Raw genomic sequence first — 18,702 nt, 5'->3', positions numbered from 1 at the left:
CCCTTCATATATTGGTCCTGACCTAAAAGTTACTGCTGCTGTCTTTCCCACAGGAAACCAGGAGAATGCTCCACTGTTCATCACATCCTTCAGGTGGTCGCAGAAAATGAAATTGTATTTTTTTCCATAGTAATGCCTGATGATTCCTACATAGAGTATTTCTGGTTGTCCTTCTGTCAGGGCCAAAGAAGTCTCTTGCTTGATTCTTGCTTGCAGTCCACTTTAAGTAGGCTCTGTATACTTTATCAATCCGGATCTCTTCCTCTGGTTGCACAGAGATATCTCCTGATAGCTTCCTGCGTGCTATCGCCTTTGAATAGACTCTATTTATTTTGTTGATCCAAATCACTTCCTGCTCTAAATAGACTTCCAGGTTTTCTGTGCTTTCCTTCCTTAAATCTGTTTTCCCAAGTTCTTCCAAGGTGCTTTTGATTTTTACGTCCTTAGCTCTCTCCCCCTCATGTTGATTAACTTCCAGACATTGAATTCTCGTTTGAAGTATTGTTGGCTGAGTTGTGTTTTCATCAGCTGTTTTTTCCAAATCGTCGGTTCTGTCTAAAAGCTCTTTCTTAGTCTTTCGGATTTCCTTTTCCACCTTATTGACTGCTTTCAGTATCTTTGAGTTCCCTTCGCATAACAAATGGAAAAGCTGTGCCTTAGTTAATTTTTCCATAGTTCTAGGCAGTCACAAACTATAAACAGAAAGTCTCGTGAGGTCTCACGGGAGCACGAGCGATCCAAAATTATCAGTTTGTCGATCTCCGTATCAAGTCAGCGTCCCCCACTGAACTTTCTCCAACAAAACTTTAAAGTCTCTCTTTTCTTTAAGCTCTCTCTTTGTTTGATTAGTGAGTATAATTAGCTGGGAGCCTCCCACTAGACGAACGAATTCACTTGTAAATTGGTTGAGGAGGGGGGGGGGAAGAGCTTGTGGGGAAAGAGAAGGAAAAGCCAGAAAACTCACAGTCTTTACTGTTGTAGACTTCAGCTCCTGTCAGTCTGGTAAAAGATGATCTGGGAAGAATGTAGGGTCAGCTAGTCGTTTCAGGCTTAGAAAGTTATTTACGACAAGGGCGCCATCATGACCTTGAGCACATGCCGCAGCGATCCGGAGAACTCAGTCTCCACGGATCTATAGGACCCTCAGGATGCCGTTCCCGGTACCTGGGGCGACCGGCGAGCAAGATCTGCGTATCTGCTCAGGTCTGCCAGGTGCGGTTGCTCCTGACCCTCAGCATGGCTTAAGAGCCAGACAGAAGCCCAGCTAGTACAGCGCCATCTTCAGTCGTTTCCAAATTTATTTCTACTGTTAATGAAGTTTACCCTATTGACTGTCTGCTTTCCTCAGGTATTTCCCCCACATTTATTATTCATCTATAAGGCAACATATGCAGGTCTATCTTTCACCAGCCAGGTGCAGAGCTGTGAATTTGGGCAGGATCAGCTTGTCAGACAACACTGCCTCTACTGGAACTCCCCCATTGCTAAATATGCAGTTGCCCTTTCTTCCTCTGCATTTGCTTACCCTACCTGCATTCTCACTGCAAGAATCTACCCAAAAATTCTAGAGCAGAGAGAGACAGAGAAACTGCCTCCTTGCTAGACCAGTTTCTTGCCCTTGAGATTGCTGTTTCCAGGTGCAATGCTTTCTTATTTATCTATATTGTTTATCAAGCTGAGGAGAGGCTGTGTGATAGCTATCCAGGGCTGTTATTTTGATGGGTTTGATTAGAGCATGCAAAAGCGCCCCTTTTAGCTGTGCTTTAGCGATCTAGCGGCTGATTTTGTGATGGCCATGCCATTACTATCCACATCTGATCATATTTTTTCCAACTTCATTGTAAAACAAAAGCTGACTGTTCACAAAGTTACTGGGATATTTTACTTCTCTGACAAAAGAACTGAAGTTAACAATTGATTTTTATCTGCATCCAGCACAAACAGCTTAAAGCTAAGTGCTTCTAAATCATTTTAACATTGCTTGAACAATACACCAGAAATAAACCTGAGCATGAAAAGATTATTCTTTAGTGGCATATGGAGTCCCTTGATCAAATATCTGTGCAGAATACAAAGCACTGTCTGTTTAAATTTCAATACTGCTTATGATTTCATTCTATAGCTATAATATTAAAAATGACTGTAAATCAATTTCCTTCCTCTCTTTCTAAAAGGATGGACATGTATCTTTATCTTATATATCATTTAGAAAACCACAAGGTTGATTTAGTTGTTCCCCACTTTTATTTTATTCTAAACTGTTTTATCCACTAATGTGGAAAGGTTGTATACCTAGTGCGCGCTTTCTCAACCAGTTTCTTGATGTCCCTGTTAATTTTTAAAATATGTTTTACATTTGTTAAACATTTATTGGGTGATATGACCATAAATGGCCATGTTGACTCCCCCAAAGGCCAATGATGGGCCTGGAGGGGATGGGATGGAGAGGGGCCCTGGGTGGGTGTGTACACAGCTATGCTTCTCAACCATATTCTGCACGATTGTATATGTGGAAGGCATATGAAATAGCATCCTTGCTGAAGCTAAGCTGGTATGGATCTGATCAATACCTGGATGAGGGACTCATCAAGGAATTTTATAACCCACCTTCCAAGGCAGAGTATGGAAAGAAGAAGAAAAAGAGTTGGTTTTTAGACCCCGCTTTTCACTGACCGAAGGAGCCTCCCCTTCCTCTCCCCACAAGACACCCTATGAGGTGGGTGAGGCTGAGAGAGCTCTGACAGAACTGCTCTATAAGAACAGAACTATCTGTAGTAACAGACTGTGACTAGCCCAGGGTCATCCTTCTGGCTGCATGTGGAGGAGCGGGAAGTCAAACCCAGCTCACCAGATTAGAAGCTGCCATTCTTAATCACTACATCAACCTACACAAAAGCATATATTTTAAACAAATTAATGTTCTAGAGTTGTCTTTTCCTGAAGCTCTATGCCTTTAAGAGGTACAAAGAAGCTCAACAACTTTAGACTTTATTGTAAATTACTTTTGTAGAATTTCTGCCTGCCATGCAGTTGTTAAAGGCACTAAAGCTGACAAAACATACAATGAATCCTATAATGCATATCACTCTTCATAAATCCATGGAAATGAAATTTATTTTAATGCATCCTGTCTCTGTATCACTTTGGAAAACAAGAGACAAAATTATGTGCAAATTCTCTTCTTAAAATAAACTCCTTGGCTATTAATACTTTCCCATAAAAACAATCTGGAAATAAAGAACAGAAATGATTTGGTGAACTCTCCATTGTCACCACCTTTCTCATCATTTCCCAATGGAATTCTAATAGCCCAAGAAAGCCTTACATTGGCCCCTTGGTAATAAACTGTCGAAGAAACATTATGCAGTAGAGAACTGAAGACTTTCCCAATTAAAAGCTTGGCAAAGTTTCCCAGCAACACCAATTCTCGGTTGCAATACACGGTGACATATTGGTGAGGAAGTAGAAAGAATTCTTTCAGACCATTCCCTGAGAGTTTATGAAACTGATGCAATATAAAATGGTGAGAATCTCCAAATTCATGAATATTAATTATTATTAGTGTGCATTATTATTGATACACTAACTGTAAGATGAAATAATTAATGTGTGATTTTACCCAAATATTAAAATAACAAATATTATAACAAATTCAGTAATAAAATTTAGGCATAGAATTACAGAAACCCTTAGTAAAAGTGATACATTGCATAAAACAAGGGAATGGCAAGTGGAAAATTTCACAGGAGCGAGTTGTCAGAATTCATGGAAGTAATATACAGATGGGACCACAGTTTCTAAAATATATGTTGTTGTTGTTAGTTGCGAAGTTGTGTCCAACCCATTGTGACCCCATGGGCAATGACCCTCCAGGCCTTCCTGTCCTCTACCATTCCCCGGAGTCCATTTAAGCTCGCATCGACTGCTTCGGTGACTCCATCCAGCCACCTCATTCTCTGTCGTCCCCTTCTTCTTTTGCCCTCAATTACTCCCAGCATTAGGCTGTTCTCCAGGGAGTCCTTCTTTCTCATGAGGTGGCCAAAGTATTTGAGTTTCATCTTCAGGATCTGGCCTTCTAAAGAGCAGGCAGGGATGATCTCCTCTATGACTGACCAGTTTGTTCGCCTTGCAGTCCAAGGGAGTCGCAAGAGTCTTCTCCAGTGCCAGAGTTCAAAAGCCTCAATTCTTTGACGCTCGACATTCCTTATGGTCCAACTTTCACAGCCATACATTGCAAATTAGGAAGACCATAGCCTTGACTAGACGCACTTTTGCTGGCAGGGTGATGTCTCTGCTTTTTAGGATGCTGTCTAGATTTGCCATAGCTTTCCTCCCCAGGAGCAAGCGTCTTTTAATTTTTTTGCTGCAGTCCCCATCTGCAGTGATCTTGGAGCCCAGGAAAATAAAATCTGTCACTACCTCCATTTCTTCCCCATCTATTTGACAGGAATTGAGAGGGCCGGATGCCATGATCTTCGTTTTCTTGATGTTGAGTTTCAAGCCAACTTTTGCACTCTCCTTCTTCACCCGCATCAAGAAGCTCTTTAGTTCCTCTTCGCTTTCTGCCATTCGAGTGGTATTATCTGCATATATCTGAAGTTGTTGATATTTCTTCCTGCAATCTTAATCCCAATTTGTGACTCATCTAGCCCCACCTTTCTCATGATGTGCTCCGCATACAAATTAAAAAACATATAGTGCCTTAGTAAATAAATGTCCACAACAGTGAACAAATGTCCACAAAAGAACTGGTGCCCCAAAATTTATTATCCTGCCTATATATTTCTGCCATATTTTATGGCACTTGACCAGACTAAAATCCAAACAAAAGAATTAGTCACTGTCCAGTTTACAATGTCCAGTTACTCAGAACTGATTCTTGATTCCATAGTCAGGGAGCAGGCTCAAATGTACAGTAGGTAACCTGAATACGTAGGTGTCGTGCAACTGTGACTCTTCTATCTGGTGAAATTAGCTCCCAGAACACATCCGAGCCCTGTCAGAACTAGCACAGTTCCACAGGGCTTGTAAAACAGAGCTCTTCTGCCAGCCTTTTGGTTGGGGCCAAAGCTAAATATTATCTATCTATTCCATGGCCCCACCCATCCACCTCCTAGTTACCATCACTGAGTTGTTGTTGTTAGGTGCGAAGTCGTGTCCGACCCATCGCAACCCCATGGACAATGATCCTCCAGGCCTTCCTGTCCTCTACCATTCCCCGGAGTCCATTCAATTTTGCACCTACTGCTTCAGTGACTCCATCCAGCCACCTCATTCTCTGACATCCCCTTCTTCTTTTGCCTTCAATCGCTCCCAGCATTAGGCTCTTCTCCAGGGAGTCCTTCCTTCTCATGAGGTGGCTATTTGCCAGGAATTGAGAGGGCCGGATGCTGAGTAGAAGACCCAAACTATTGCCAGAATATTGCCTGCTCTGAGGGATTAATGCCACAGCTGATTTTAACCTGTTTGTGTCAACAACTTTTAAAATTAATCTTTTTGCAACTCAGATGAACAATCAGAGCTTCAGCACACACAAAAAGCTACAACCCTCCCCACTGCATAGATGAAAATAAGAACCATCTGCTTAGATACCGCCAGGCAGATATGTGGGCGATTTCCTCCAATTATTTTGATAAAACTTGATACTTTTTTATTGGATAACACAGGGACCTGACTTTATGGAACTCGTTAGAGTAATGTCCATCTGATGGCACAAGTTTGGTACTGCCCAATGCATCACTGACAATATTAATCTGTGATCTGTGAACTGAGTCATAGACTGCTTTGTTCTTACCACAATCTTGGCCTTTATGCTAGCCAGCTTTTCTTGAGCAGCAGCCAGTTCAGCATTTGCTTTGCTAAGGGCCTGACGTTTGGGCTCCACATCACAATACACTTCATAGAAGCGGACAATGTTGATGACCCAGGAGCAGAGGCCAGCAGCTGCATAGGACTTGGAGGTCACAAACTCAGGGTTGAACTGCTGATCCTGTAGGTAGGGCTGCAAGGCTCGAAGGCAGTTCTCATGTATGTTCTCTTTGTTGAAGTTGATCAAGGAGTCCAAGAAGCCATCCACCTTTGACATGGCCACCTTGGCTGCTTTCCAACTTCTGTCCTTAGGGACCTTCCCACCAGGAGCCATGAGCACCATCACAGCAGCAGTGACATTGCTGACAGCAGAAGGAGGTGATCCAAATGACCTCAGTTCTGTCAGATTGGTCTGAAAAGGAAAATAAAACAAGTTTGTTAGATGAAAATAAATGGATTTTCTTTTTACTTTGCTGGTAATAGAATCAGACTCCAGAGTTCTCAATCTGAGAGAGGAGCATTGAAGCCAGAAGCAGCACTACGAATTTTAAATATTATGACTCATCCAACGTAAAGCAATTAATCCCTCTAGTGGCATAGGGGCCTTTGCTGGCTTGTTAGATGCGAGCTGGTTGTGTGCCTTCAGCATTTCAACCAACTCTCAGGCCATTAAAAATGCACAATTAGATTACAGATTTATCTGAGATGAAAAAGAACAACAACAGAAAGATCAGAATGCCTGGAAATCAACAATGTACATCCAGACTTGCAGAGGGGATCTGTAATGGATTGCATTTTTAAAAGCTTAGAAGCATGTACAAACAGCTAAAGGACTGTGAAGGGTTAATTCTTCACAGAAATAAAGAGCCTTGATGAGCAGAGAGAGACTTTAGAACTGGATGCTGAGGAGAATTCATTCTGATTTCAGCCGTAGCTGAGAAGAGTCAAGTACTGACAGTTTCAGAATTCATCCCTGACTGAGAGCAATTTATCACAGACAGGAGAACTGAGGGAAAGTTGGCAAGGAAGTCTGGGAAGTAGGTGAAGACGTCCAAAGTCTTCTGGCCAAAGAAAGGGGATAGACCTTCTAGTGAGAAGAGAATTTTCTTACTCCGTCAAACAGGGTGTTAGCTCTGAAAAGTACAGAGATCCCTGATCTGGTGTGGTTAGAAACTACCTGCAGAAACCTAAAAAGTCTGTTAAAAACTCAAGACAAGTAATTTAAGTGAACGGGTTTGGGCAATGGAAAGAGTGTATCAACCTTCTAGAAATCAAAAGAAACAGAAAAGTGTACTGAAATCTTCGGGGAAAACACTGGAATTAAAGCCTCTCAACTTAAAGATTTAAATCACCATGAATAACTTCAGAAATTCTCATTAGACTAAAATATAAGAACTAAAGTATGTGCATGTATTGATTTTATCTCAGAATTATCTATATTGATTTACCTCAGAAATGTTAACCCCTAATTTCACCTGACCTTTCCTCTCTATGTTAAATAAAATATTTTAATTTTGAATATAAAATCACCTAGAGAGCCATTTAAGTTCAAAGGTACTCCCAGTCCTCTCTTCCAGTTCTTGGGCTGAGCAAATAGCCAAAATATTATACTGTGGCAGGGTGGGACAGCCAAAGTTCTTCAAGAAAGAATAAAACAGAATATGAGGGCTGGTCAGTCAGAAAGCAAAAGAAAAATGGAGGGGAAATCTTGCCTCTGTGGAAGGATAGTGGACAGGGCCATCATGCGATCCAAATAGGATTATTAATTGGAGAATTCAGGTAAGAATAAATGGCTTATAAATTCCTATCAAATTTAACTCAGAGTGGATTCATGAAATACTGCAGAGGGCAGTGGGCTCCTCCACACTTATTATACAGTGATTGCTTCCATAAGGGGAACCAAATCTCATCAGCAGAAAGCCAGTTGGTGACCCTGATGACATGGAAACCCTGTTTAATCTGGTAGCAGGGGTCGATTTCACTGAATAGCCATTCATTATTAAGTGGGGGGAAATTTTCTATAAAACCCAACATAGGTATTTATTGAATAAAAAGAACACACACACACACCAAGTCCAAAAAAGTCTGCTACGTGCCCTACAAACATAGAGTATTTCTAATACACAATACTGCAAAAATCTGATTTAATATATCACATATAAATCCAACAATTACAATTAAAAAAACATGTACAATCATATAGCACAAAAGAGCAAAAAGACAATTAGCCTTCCTCAGTGGCAGAGGAAGGATCTGCTGTTCCCTCCTGTATTTTCAAGAGCCCTACCCCTAAGAGGAATCCCTGTGGTGAACTCATCAAGCCACACCCTCAAAGGAACAAAGTTGTGGCAGCAGAACTCAGGTGTAGAGAGTGTTGATAGCCCATGATGGCCAATCTGTGCTATCAAATCATTACATAACACCCTATTTATCCCTGAGAAACACAGTCTCCATGGAAGACAGGAACTCTTTACATAGCACTGAAGTCTTCTTCTGACCCACACACAAACAAAATCCAAACAGGAAAGCAGAAATTGTTTACTTTTACATTCATTTCTTCAAAACAATGTTTTAGCAGTCTGAGGTAGAAATACTCAGTATAAGATTCCTCTATCAAGCAGAATATTATTCTTGAAGCCAAATTTCATCCACTCACCATAGGACTGATGGCATAGTTTGCTACAGTAGACAACCTCCAGAGCACAGAGATTTTTGCAAGGGATATTAGCACGCAGAAGGGTTGGCTTTATGCCACAGGAACAATCCTGCCAAGGATCTGTCACATCTAACTGAGAGGAAATGTGTGCATCATGCTGACATCCAGAAATGTGACAACCTTGAGACAGCAAGCTGTGATCCACACCAGGGATTCCTGCTCTGGTAGTCTCTTGTATATTTACATAATCAACCCAAAAGCCTATAGAGACTGCTCTGCACCTGATTCGCAGGCTTGCCAAAGCATAGGTACCACATAAGTCAACCAGGAAACAGCCATTTTGCTAGGAAATTCTTCTGACAGAGTGATACATTAACCAAAGGAAGGGGACATACCAAATGCTAGAGAATATGAGAGTAGCAAAGCAAAAAGGTGGTATTATGGACCAAAGCATATGTGATACTGAGAATTCTATGTACGGAGATCCCAGTTGGGGTTCTTGCCCTTTAAATAACTGGCATGTGGAACCCAGAAGTGGATCAAGACTGCAGCCTAGGGAAGAACCTGACCTGCAGACTTGAAAGGATAAAACCGAACACATAATCACAGAGACCATTGGTTCATCACGGTCAGTATTATGTACTCATACTGGAGGTGGATCTCAGGCAGAGGTCTTTCACATCAAGTAATGCCAGATTCTTTAACTGGAGAGCACATGGATTGAACCTTGGACTTTCTGCAAACTCAGTAGATGCTCTACAACTGAGCCATAGCCTCTCCTCCTTAAATGACACCACTTGGGAGTAGATAATAAAACACCTAGTATTTGGGCCAAATCTGTTGTAAAAATTCACGAGGAAAAGTATCCGAATATGTGGGGAATTTTGTAATATACTTCTTAATGCAAACAGGAATTATTTATTAAACATTTAATAATTGCAACTTTTGACTTGTTTCATCATCTTCTCTGAGTCCTGCAGCATGAAACCAGCCATGGGGAAAGCTGCTGTCCAGGCATGATCTCAGCAAACAGGTTCTATACTGAATGGAAGCAATGTGAGGAAGCAAGAATAAGAGCCATGCCTCCCACTTAGACACGCCAAGACAGATAAATCTGCTCTTGTTCATGGGCTCTGCTTTGGGTTTGGCAGGTACTGTGAGAGGCCTCTCTGCAAATTCAGACCTTCCAGTGGAAAGGAGCATTTGGCCATTTCCACAGAACCACAGGAGGTTCAGACAAATCTTCATAAAACCAAGCAAACTCTGAAAGCTGTTTCCTAATGCAAAAATGCTCTGTTCTGATTTGCTTTGAGTCACTCTGAGAAATGATGCTTCTTCTGTTATCTGTGAATGTGGCAAGTCCCACACGGAGAACAGCTTGAGCATTGTTAGGCTGAAGTCCTATATCAGGAATACTAGTGTGCGTGGGTGGCTGGGAGAAAAGGGTTACAGCTGCAAAGTAGCAACATGTTACCCTTCAGCTAAACCCTTCTGGCAATGCCATTCTGGAACAAAGACTTGAATGATTTGTCTGACAGCAAAGTCTACCTGGAGTGGAAATGCTTTCATTTATTTCCTAGTTAGGAACAATGACATCTGTTTTAAGGCCACAAAGACAGTTCTGTGCTGTGCTTTGGGTTCTGAATTATTCTAGGAATGGTATAACACTTGAAGGAGAGTTTGCCAGATGCAGCCACCCACAGTAGTAGCAGCAGCAAGGCTCAGCAGTTCCCCCTTAGAGAGCAGGCCTTTGGAGAGGAATGCTCATGTATCTGCGGCTGATATGGCATCGAGAGCTTTATGAAGAGCAAGCTCCATGGGCAGATCCACTCAACACAGCCTATAGGAATATGAAGAACATATTCTGCATTTGGAGGTATGGCAAAGCAGTCTCATTCATCATCATCTGGTCAGGTGTTATTTTGCAAAATGTAAATCCCACCTTTCTGCTATAAGAAGGGCCAAGGTAGCTAACAAATTAAAACATTTTTATTTTATATTTACATGTAAGGCTGCCCCTCTTGAGTCAGTCATCTCAGGGTGGCATACAACATTTTATTATTATTATCATCATCATCATCATCATCATCATCATCATTCGATTTATTCCCCGCCACTCCCTTGCGGCTCGTGGCAGGTTACAACATCTTAAAACCCTATTAAAATCCATTAAAACAACAACTACAGTTTTAACATTGTTAGTTAACTAACTAGCATGGCAAGATCGGCTAATCAACTTCCCCCCTCCCATTAAAACCATTAAAATCCCTCCCCAAAAAAACCCATACATCATTAAACCAATCAATATACAAAGAATAAAAACAGCAATTAGGACATTGATAATGAAGAGGAGATCTCTGAAGAAACCAAGAAGTCTTTACTGCTGATGGAAGATGGAAATAAAAGGGAGCAGACAAATCCCGCCCCCTGGGTGGGTGTTCCAGTTTTGATGTACATCAGCACACAATGAAACAATGGGTCAGTGCTGAAGGAATCTAACTACTATTCAGTCCAGTGGGTAGCCCTGTTGGTCTGAAGCAGCAGAACAAATTTAGATACACTGTACCTGAGGAAGTGTGCCCACACACCTTGAATAAAACTTCATTGGTCTTAAAGGTGCCACTGGACTCAAAATTTGTTCTATTATTTAGTCACACACTCAGCTGCAGGGTCAATTATGTAAGGCTTCTCGTAGGCTTTAATTGGCTTGTTTAATCATAAGCCACTTTGCTTTCCAAGGAAAAGCAATATGGAACTATAGGAAATAAAGATGAAAATACCTGGGAGAAAAAAAAACACTAATATCAACTAGCCATCTGCTAACAACGCTATTAGCTAATTATGTATTTAGACAAATTAGCTGAGGAGTTTCTTGGGAAGAGGTTCAAAATCACCACTAGGCATGTCTCCTCCCCTCTTTAAGTATGTGTTGTCTGAGGCTGCATGGTATAATGGCTAAGTGGCAGACTCTAATTCGGAGAATTAGCAAACCTGACTTATCAGAGACTGAATTTGTATCCTGGGCTGGGAGATGAGTGCAAGCAGGCATGGCTGGTCAGATTCAGAGCTCTAGCTGCAGCCCTGAGGGTCCTGAAGGCCAAGTGCCCAATCACAACGGTAGCTGCAGCCTTGCTGGTAAGGAAACATTCCTGGGAATGAGATCTGACACATGGGCCATGTCCGCTCTCCTCTCAGCCTCCTCCTCATTTCTCCAGTGCTCTTCAGCTCGTTCTAGTACAAGGAAGTCCCAGCATTATGACCATGTGCTTTCCTGCAATGAACGTAAGGCATCCACAGAGTTCTGCTCTGTGCATGGAAGTTTTTTGTTTTGTCTTGTGAGGGCAAGCCAGCATCTGCACTTTCTCCCAGTTTTGTTTTGTTTCTTTAACTGATTTAGCAGAGTGGTGGGTTAGAAGGCAGCATGGATTGGGCAGTAGCCTGTTGATTCACGAGCTGCATTTGGCTCACTTGGTGAGCTGATCCAGCCGACTCCGACCCCCTGTCTCTAAGAGGCCAGATTTTTAATGAAACATCCAAATCATCACAGTGCATGTGTTTAGTTATACAATGCTGCCTTTTTGTGCAGCTGTAGGCTGATACATGGTTAGCCATTAATGTTCAAAGGTTAAACTCTCACGGTAACTACATCATGTTAGCCGCAAGTCCCTTTTGTCTAATGTTGGACAGTTAAACATCAGGAGGTGATCATGCAGTATTCTCATCTGCTGCACTTGGACAAAGGCCAGAAGGGTGTGCCCCGGTCACTGAAACCTTAGTCAGCACAAACACAGAGAACCCTACAGGTTGGCTGGGCTTAGTCGGAAGGGAAAGTTTGTTTCTGCATCACCTTTTTTTGCATTGTGTGCCAATTTTTTTTAAACAGAGAGAAAGAGAGATAGTAAAGGAAAGGAGAGCAGTAAAGCAAATAAGCTCTACCCCTTGGGGATTATGCTGGTTGTCATTTGACTGGCAGGTAAGGAGGATTGCTGAGTTTATTTAGTGTCTATTTTGTTGTTTTAGCTACAGCATCTCCATTGTTGGTTGCTAAATTTATATTTTTTCAAAAAAGAAAAAAGGGAGAGATTTTTGCTAGTCACCTCACTGGTATTAGCAAAGCTCTTTTTTCTGGATATTATGTTTAGGTTAGGTTTTATTCCATCTTTTCCATACAACCTCTAGTTTTTAACCTCTAGGGAAAGTGCTACAAATAAATGGTCATGTTTACTGGCTGTTGAGGTCATATTTAAATAGAATATAGTTTAGGTTAGGCTATTTAGTTTTTCAGACATGTGTAATCAATATAGATTAATTAGAACTAGCCATTGATTAAGATTGTGTCTGTGATTTATTAGGTTAAGCAGATTATAATGTCTGTCTAAGTAATTTATTTAAGGTGGACCCTCAAACCATTAAGCCATGGCTCACCAAAAAATTGGAACCAGGGGCAATGCAGGCTCCAGCTCAGTGCCATTCAAAAGTGGCTTCGCAAAAAAAAAAAAATGTAGCATAATACCTGCTGCTTCCCAAAAAATTTTTTAAATGCTTCCAAACACCAGTACAGGTCAAGAGCCCGGCTCAACAGTCCACAATGGCACAGAGGCCCACTAGGCCTGTAGCCAATAGCAACTTCAGTGCCAGACAATTCAGTTGTTCTTTCTGGGATTGCCCAAACGTTGGAGTGGCAATCTGAACATTTTCCATTAGGGTGAAGTGATACAGCCCCTGAGCCTTCCTCCACCCCTAGAAAGTCAGGCAGGGGGAAGAGAGACCATTCCCTGGCATAATCTATTTCATCTTGCGACTCCACGGATGACACCTCATGGAGCCACCTCCCCCTGCAAGAAGAGGAGCAAGAAGCATCATGAGTCTTGGAAGGTAGTGGGAGAATATGCAGCAGCACTGACTCAGGTGATTCATCCTCTGAAGAGGATTCTGCACATGTGGGGGGGGGGTTATTAGGTTAACGGTGCCTACATCCCAAGCTTATCCATGTTGGCATTAAGGCATAGGGTGGTAATGCTGACCCAAGCATGGTAAGGGGGTCTGACCGACAAAATGCAAACAGGGCTTCTGTGGCCTGTAGCTATTTTGAAGATTCCCCCCTCTAGGAATTCACCTCCCTCATAAAGTCCAGGAACACATCCTGGATGGTTATTATGTTGATGTTTTTTTTCACTCCTTTGTATTGAAAGGGATGAAGGCAAACAGAGTCCAAATCATAACAACAATTGTGGCACCAAAGCCATTGCTGAGCAGAACCTTGTAAACTGGATGTCTGGCTATGTGGTTTTCACGGAAGTAGTGCTGAGTGGGGCTGGCATTTAGCCAACCACAAGTCTAATGTGTTGATAGTTTGGGCCCTTGTTGGTGAGTCAGCCACAAATGAATATGACAAGACGTTTCACAAACAGACTTCTCATAACACAATCTCAAGATAGCACCATAGTAATGACAAAATTTGGCTGATGAAGGCTGGACATCATATGAGAGTTCGACCTGACCCATCTAGGAACAAGGGGGCATTTGGGCATGATACTCATCACAGGGTTTTCTGAGAGTATCAGGAGATGTAACCACCTAAAATGCAAATCTGAGCATAACTGTGACACCTGCTTTGGCCCTCATGGGCTATTTCCCCCCTCCTTTTTTTCTCCCAGCCACAGTGGGAGAGTGGGGGAACTGAACTCAGTTGACCAGCTAAATTTGTGTGGGGGCCTTTTGGCTCAGTTTAGTTCAGGGGTTGCCCTTAACCAGGTTTTTAGGTTCATGCCTATCCCTATACTTCATACTTTAAAAGAGGCTGTTTCAAAGATTAGATAGACAGCATGCAACAGCTGAGTCTCATGAAAAATAAAATTCACTATCTGATGGACACTCTTGTGTATCAGGGCATTAATGAAGATATATTTTGCATTTATGGCATTTTTTAATTGAGCTATTTATGACCAACACATATTAGACAGCAGCATGATTGAAATACAAAAACAAAAACATCTGTTTTGACATTCATCAATATTTCCCCTCCCTGCCTTTCTCATTTTTTTCTACCCATCAGCTATCCTGATTGCTTCCTCTACAGCTGTTCCACATGAAAGCACAATGTAAATATATCTGCATTACTGGCTAAAACTCCTTATTAATAAAAACACAAATAGATACTATTATTCATGTCAACAGATGGGCTAAGCTCTCTGATGCAGGTAAGGAGGAGGATGTAGCTTCTAATATTCTGTAAATGCTGCCTGGCCTCAGTCTCCAGGGAAACTTCAGGCTTCCCATTAATCTTGCCTTAATTAGATGTTATATAGTTTCAACATGAAACCACAGTTGACATCCAAACATTTTCCTGTTTTGCTAGAATTTTATTTCCAGACACACAGCTCCTGCCATCTCACACAGTGACATTCATAAGAACAAAATCAATTTGAAAACAGCTACCTGCTTTTGTTTGATTTTAAGAATTTGCATTTTCCTCATTTAGCCTATTCACAATGAAAAACAATGAAAAATTCAACACCTGAACACATTTAGGTATATTAGCATAGTGATCCAAGAATTCTCTTGGTATGCTGGGACCACCACAAATGGCATCTTCCAGCCCAGTATTAACCAGAGGTGATTTCCACATCTGGATTTTTACTCATATGGAAAGCAGAAAGGGCTCACATTAAAGGAGAACACCCACATGATGTTATACTCATTCTGTGCAGGACACATGGTGTCCCTAGACAGGGCTTTCCCCTTTGAACCAGATTTAAATTAAACCTGCTTTAGTTTGGCTCAAAGCGAATATTGTGGAGAGGCTGTGGACACACCTGCCCATAACCACTACAGAGAGGAAAAGCAAAACTAATACCTTCAAAATGGTGCCCTTGCCTCCTTTAATCATTTAATGAGTTTTTCTCTGTTCCTTTCCATGCTATGATGTTATAGTGTGGTTTAGCTGGGTAAGAGAAGGGACGTTTCAGGGATTAGGCTTGGGAAGAGGAAAGTGAAGTGACTAAGTTAGAAAACAGAGTTGCACATGCCTGTAACTGTTGTTAATCTATGTCTTCTGTGTAGAAACACATTAGGATTGTACATGCGCAAGCTGGCCTTGGAATAAACTTTTCCAGCTTTAAATAAGTACTGCAGGGGTACCTCTGCCATTCTGGAGCCACCCAAGCCATCATGTGCTCCAGAAGCAGGTGCCCCCTTCCTTCAGTTCCTGCAAGACCTCCACAAACCGCCACACAGGAAGATGACCAACTATGTGAGAGATCACAGTGGGGCAGGAGGGAGGGAATGTATGTCTGCACAGATGAAGTTGATGAGCAATAGTTACAGGTAAGGGCAACTCTGTTTTCATCTCCCATCTTTGATGAAGCTCCACATTGGGACCATTAGCAAGCTGCTTACCAAAGGAGGTGGAGTGATGTTCTCACTGAAAACAAGACTGGAGAACTGATTTGCCCACACCTGCATCCTTCCTTGCCTGCAGGTCCAACATGTAATGTTTCACAAAAATGTCTTCCATTGACCATGTTGCAGCTTTGTAAATGTCCCTGATCAGGACAGCCCTGTGGAAGCTAGCCAAGGAATCCTGTACACTGGTTGAGTACACTGTCACTTCCAGCAGACAGTTTCCCAGCCACCTCATAGCAAGAATGGATAGTAGCTAACACCCACCTGGAAAGAGACTGGAAAGAATCAGCCTTCCCCTTCTTAGAGCCCAGTAACATACAAAGAGGGTCTTATCAATCTGAAAAGGCCTAGACATATCAATATAATAAAGCAGTGTCTGTTTAACATTTAGCATATGCAAGGACTTCTCAGCTTTAGAACCCAGGAACACAAAAAACATAGACAACACAATCTTCTGTGCCAGGTAAAATTTAGAAGGAAGTCCAAGCCGGAATGAAGTATAACCCTCTCCTTAAAACCTTTCAGAAACAGGGAATTCACTCTGAGGACTGCTAATTCATTCACTCTCCTGGCTGAAGTAATTGCTACCAGAAAGACTTTTCTGGAAAGTAATACCAATGGGTACATGGCCAACGGCTCAAACAGGGGCTTCATCAGCTGTGCAAGCACCAGTGGCAGTGAGGGATAGGAGAAAATACATTCAATAGTCTCTTCAGGAGACGACTGAAGATGGCGCCGTGCTAGCCCGATCTGTATTAACCACAAGGGGACAAAATTCCGGAGCCTTCTTTGTCTCATGGGTAGCAAAATGGTCTACGGGGGGAGGGGGTAACTCTCAAAACCTCCCTGAGATATTTGGGTTGGACCACTTGTGATTGGTATGATAAATCCTAATCAGGTTGTCTGTCTCAGAGTTTAGCCCTGAGGAAAACCCTGAGACACATAGATACTTCCCATATTGCAATGGCGGAGGTATTGCCCTTCAGCATATCTGTGAAGGAGGTAAGGGTAAATCTTACGTAATTTAAGGATGTTGACATGGAGGTTGGATGGATAGTGGGCTGGACTGGGCCTCTAGTACCTCATACCACTGTGTGGATGCAGCCAGATTTATTTATTTAAAGTGTTTCCACAAGTGAACACATATGGGAACATCCAACAAATAGGAACATTTCCCTAATGACTTCCAGAGCTGCATCATAGATCTTCTATTGAGTCTTCTTTAGTGATATGGCTCTGGCATAACTATGTGAACGCAACCAATTCTCACATAATGTTTCCATTTCAGAGGGTTATTTTAAACCATGTATAAGAATAATATCAGAAGAGCATCAAGGAAAGAAATTTTTTCTGCACTGAGTTTGGTCATTGTTATGAGACTGTGTCTGACCAACAAGTGAGGTGCTTTTCCCATGTTAACCACAGAAATGCATTCAAGAGAGCTATGCAGTACAACCCAAGGCATGCCTACTTACTTCTGTGTTCAGTAGGGCAAACTCTTGGGTAATAGTGCATAGAATCACAACATTAATGTTAAAAATTACTTCACAGTAGGTGGCCTGTACCCTGTTAAGTGTGTTAAGAGCTTCCTGGGCAGCAGCAAGTGCAGGTTCCGCTTTTGCCAGGTCCTCCTCACAGTCTTTCTGCTTCTGTTGGACCTCTTGGGTAATTAAAGCCACCTTCTGTTCCTCATCATCAGCAATGGCCTTCTCCTTGCTCACTTTCTCTGTCTCTATGCCCACCACCTGGATCAGCTTGTCTGCATCCTCATTTTTTTGTTTCAGCTCCACCTCTTGGGCTGCCAACTTTGCCTTTAGGTCATCCACCTAGAGCAAGGAAAATAGAAAACCCAGATAAGAGAGATGGAATTAGAATTATGAGACACTTACAGAGGTATTTGAAAAAGGAATATGCAGGAAGGGAGTAGGATAAAACCTCAATAGATTACACAATAGTCAATGATCCCTATAAAAAGTACAGACAATGACTAAAAGTGATAATCCATTCAGGGGTTTAGGAAACTAAATTGTAGTATGCTGAAAAGTGCAGATCTACTATTTCACTTCGTTCAATCAGAATACTATTACTTTCTTGCAATGGCCCCCAATCTTCTTGAACTTATCAGCACTTCTGGAATTCTGACAGAGGGTGATGGGTGTAATTGTAAAATGGCTGCCGTGGGAAGCAAAGCCAACCGCAAAATGCCAGGTTATGCATAATTCTGATAGTAGCTCTTCAGCATTTTAGATAGAAGCTCTGTTTAACAGGATACCTTTTAAACTTAATATATTGTTTAAAAATACTTCCATTCATACACACAAAACAACATATTGAGCTAGTAAGACACTCATCTGGCAGTAGAACTCGTCATTGGAATACATGTGCAAAAGGAAAAGTTTATTCTCCTATCTGTCCATTTACATTAACCCAGCCATATTCAATATGCACTGTTTCTTGTATCAACAACTATTGATGCTTAAGGGCTGAAGAAAAGTCGTTGCCCATGAAATACATACAATAAGAGAAATATTCTGGCCAGATTTCAATAGGAACACAAATGATTCTTGAAAAAATGAACTTTGGTGCAGTGACGTTATTATCATATTTTACCTGTGAGGCATATCATGTGCCTGCCCTGCCCTGTGATTTCACACGTATTGGTGATTGCTTTTCTAGGCCTCATAAGTGACGCAACGGATAAAGAAAGACACTCCATTCCCATGGCTGGTCAGCAAACCTTCTAACCTCCTTCCTCCTGGGCCATTTTGGAAGCTTGAATTTTACTCCACCCCTTTTTAACCAATGGGATTTGTCCTTCCCTAATTCCCTCCTAC

At 41.8% G+C, this 18,702-nt stretch overlaps 1 protein-coding gene across 2 annotated transcripts in view; it reads right to left on the bottom strand.

The window, feature by feature from the left end:
* Window positions 1–18,702, bottom strand: part of DNAH9 (dynein axonemal heavy chain 9) — a 303,268-nt gene that overhangs the window by 119,128 nt on the left and 165,438 nt on the right. For both annotated transcript variants that reach the window (XM_077327460.1, XM_077327461.1), the window contains exons 49-50: window positions 17,434–17,694; window positions 5,795–6,220 (exon numbers count right to left, since the gene is read on the bottom strand). In XM_077327460.1, the coding sequence (XP_077183575.1) occupies window positions 5,795–6,220; window positions 17,434–17,694 (687 nt within the window). The remainder of the gene's footprint in view (window positions 1–5,794; window positions 6,221–17,433; window positions 17,695–18,702) is intronic.

Source organism: Paroedura picta, chromosome 3 (assembly GCF_049243985.1).
Source record: "Paroedura picta isolate Pp20150507F chromosome 3, Ppicta_v3.0, whole genome shotgun sequence".
NCBI lineage: Eukaryota > Metazoa > Chordata > Lepidosauria > Squamata > Gekkonidae > Paroedura > Paroedura picta.
This window is presented reverse-complemented; position numbering and strand designations above follow the sequence as displayed.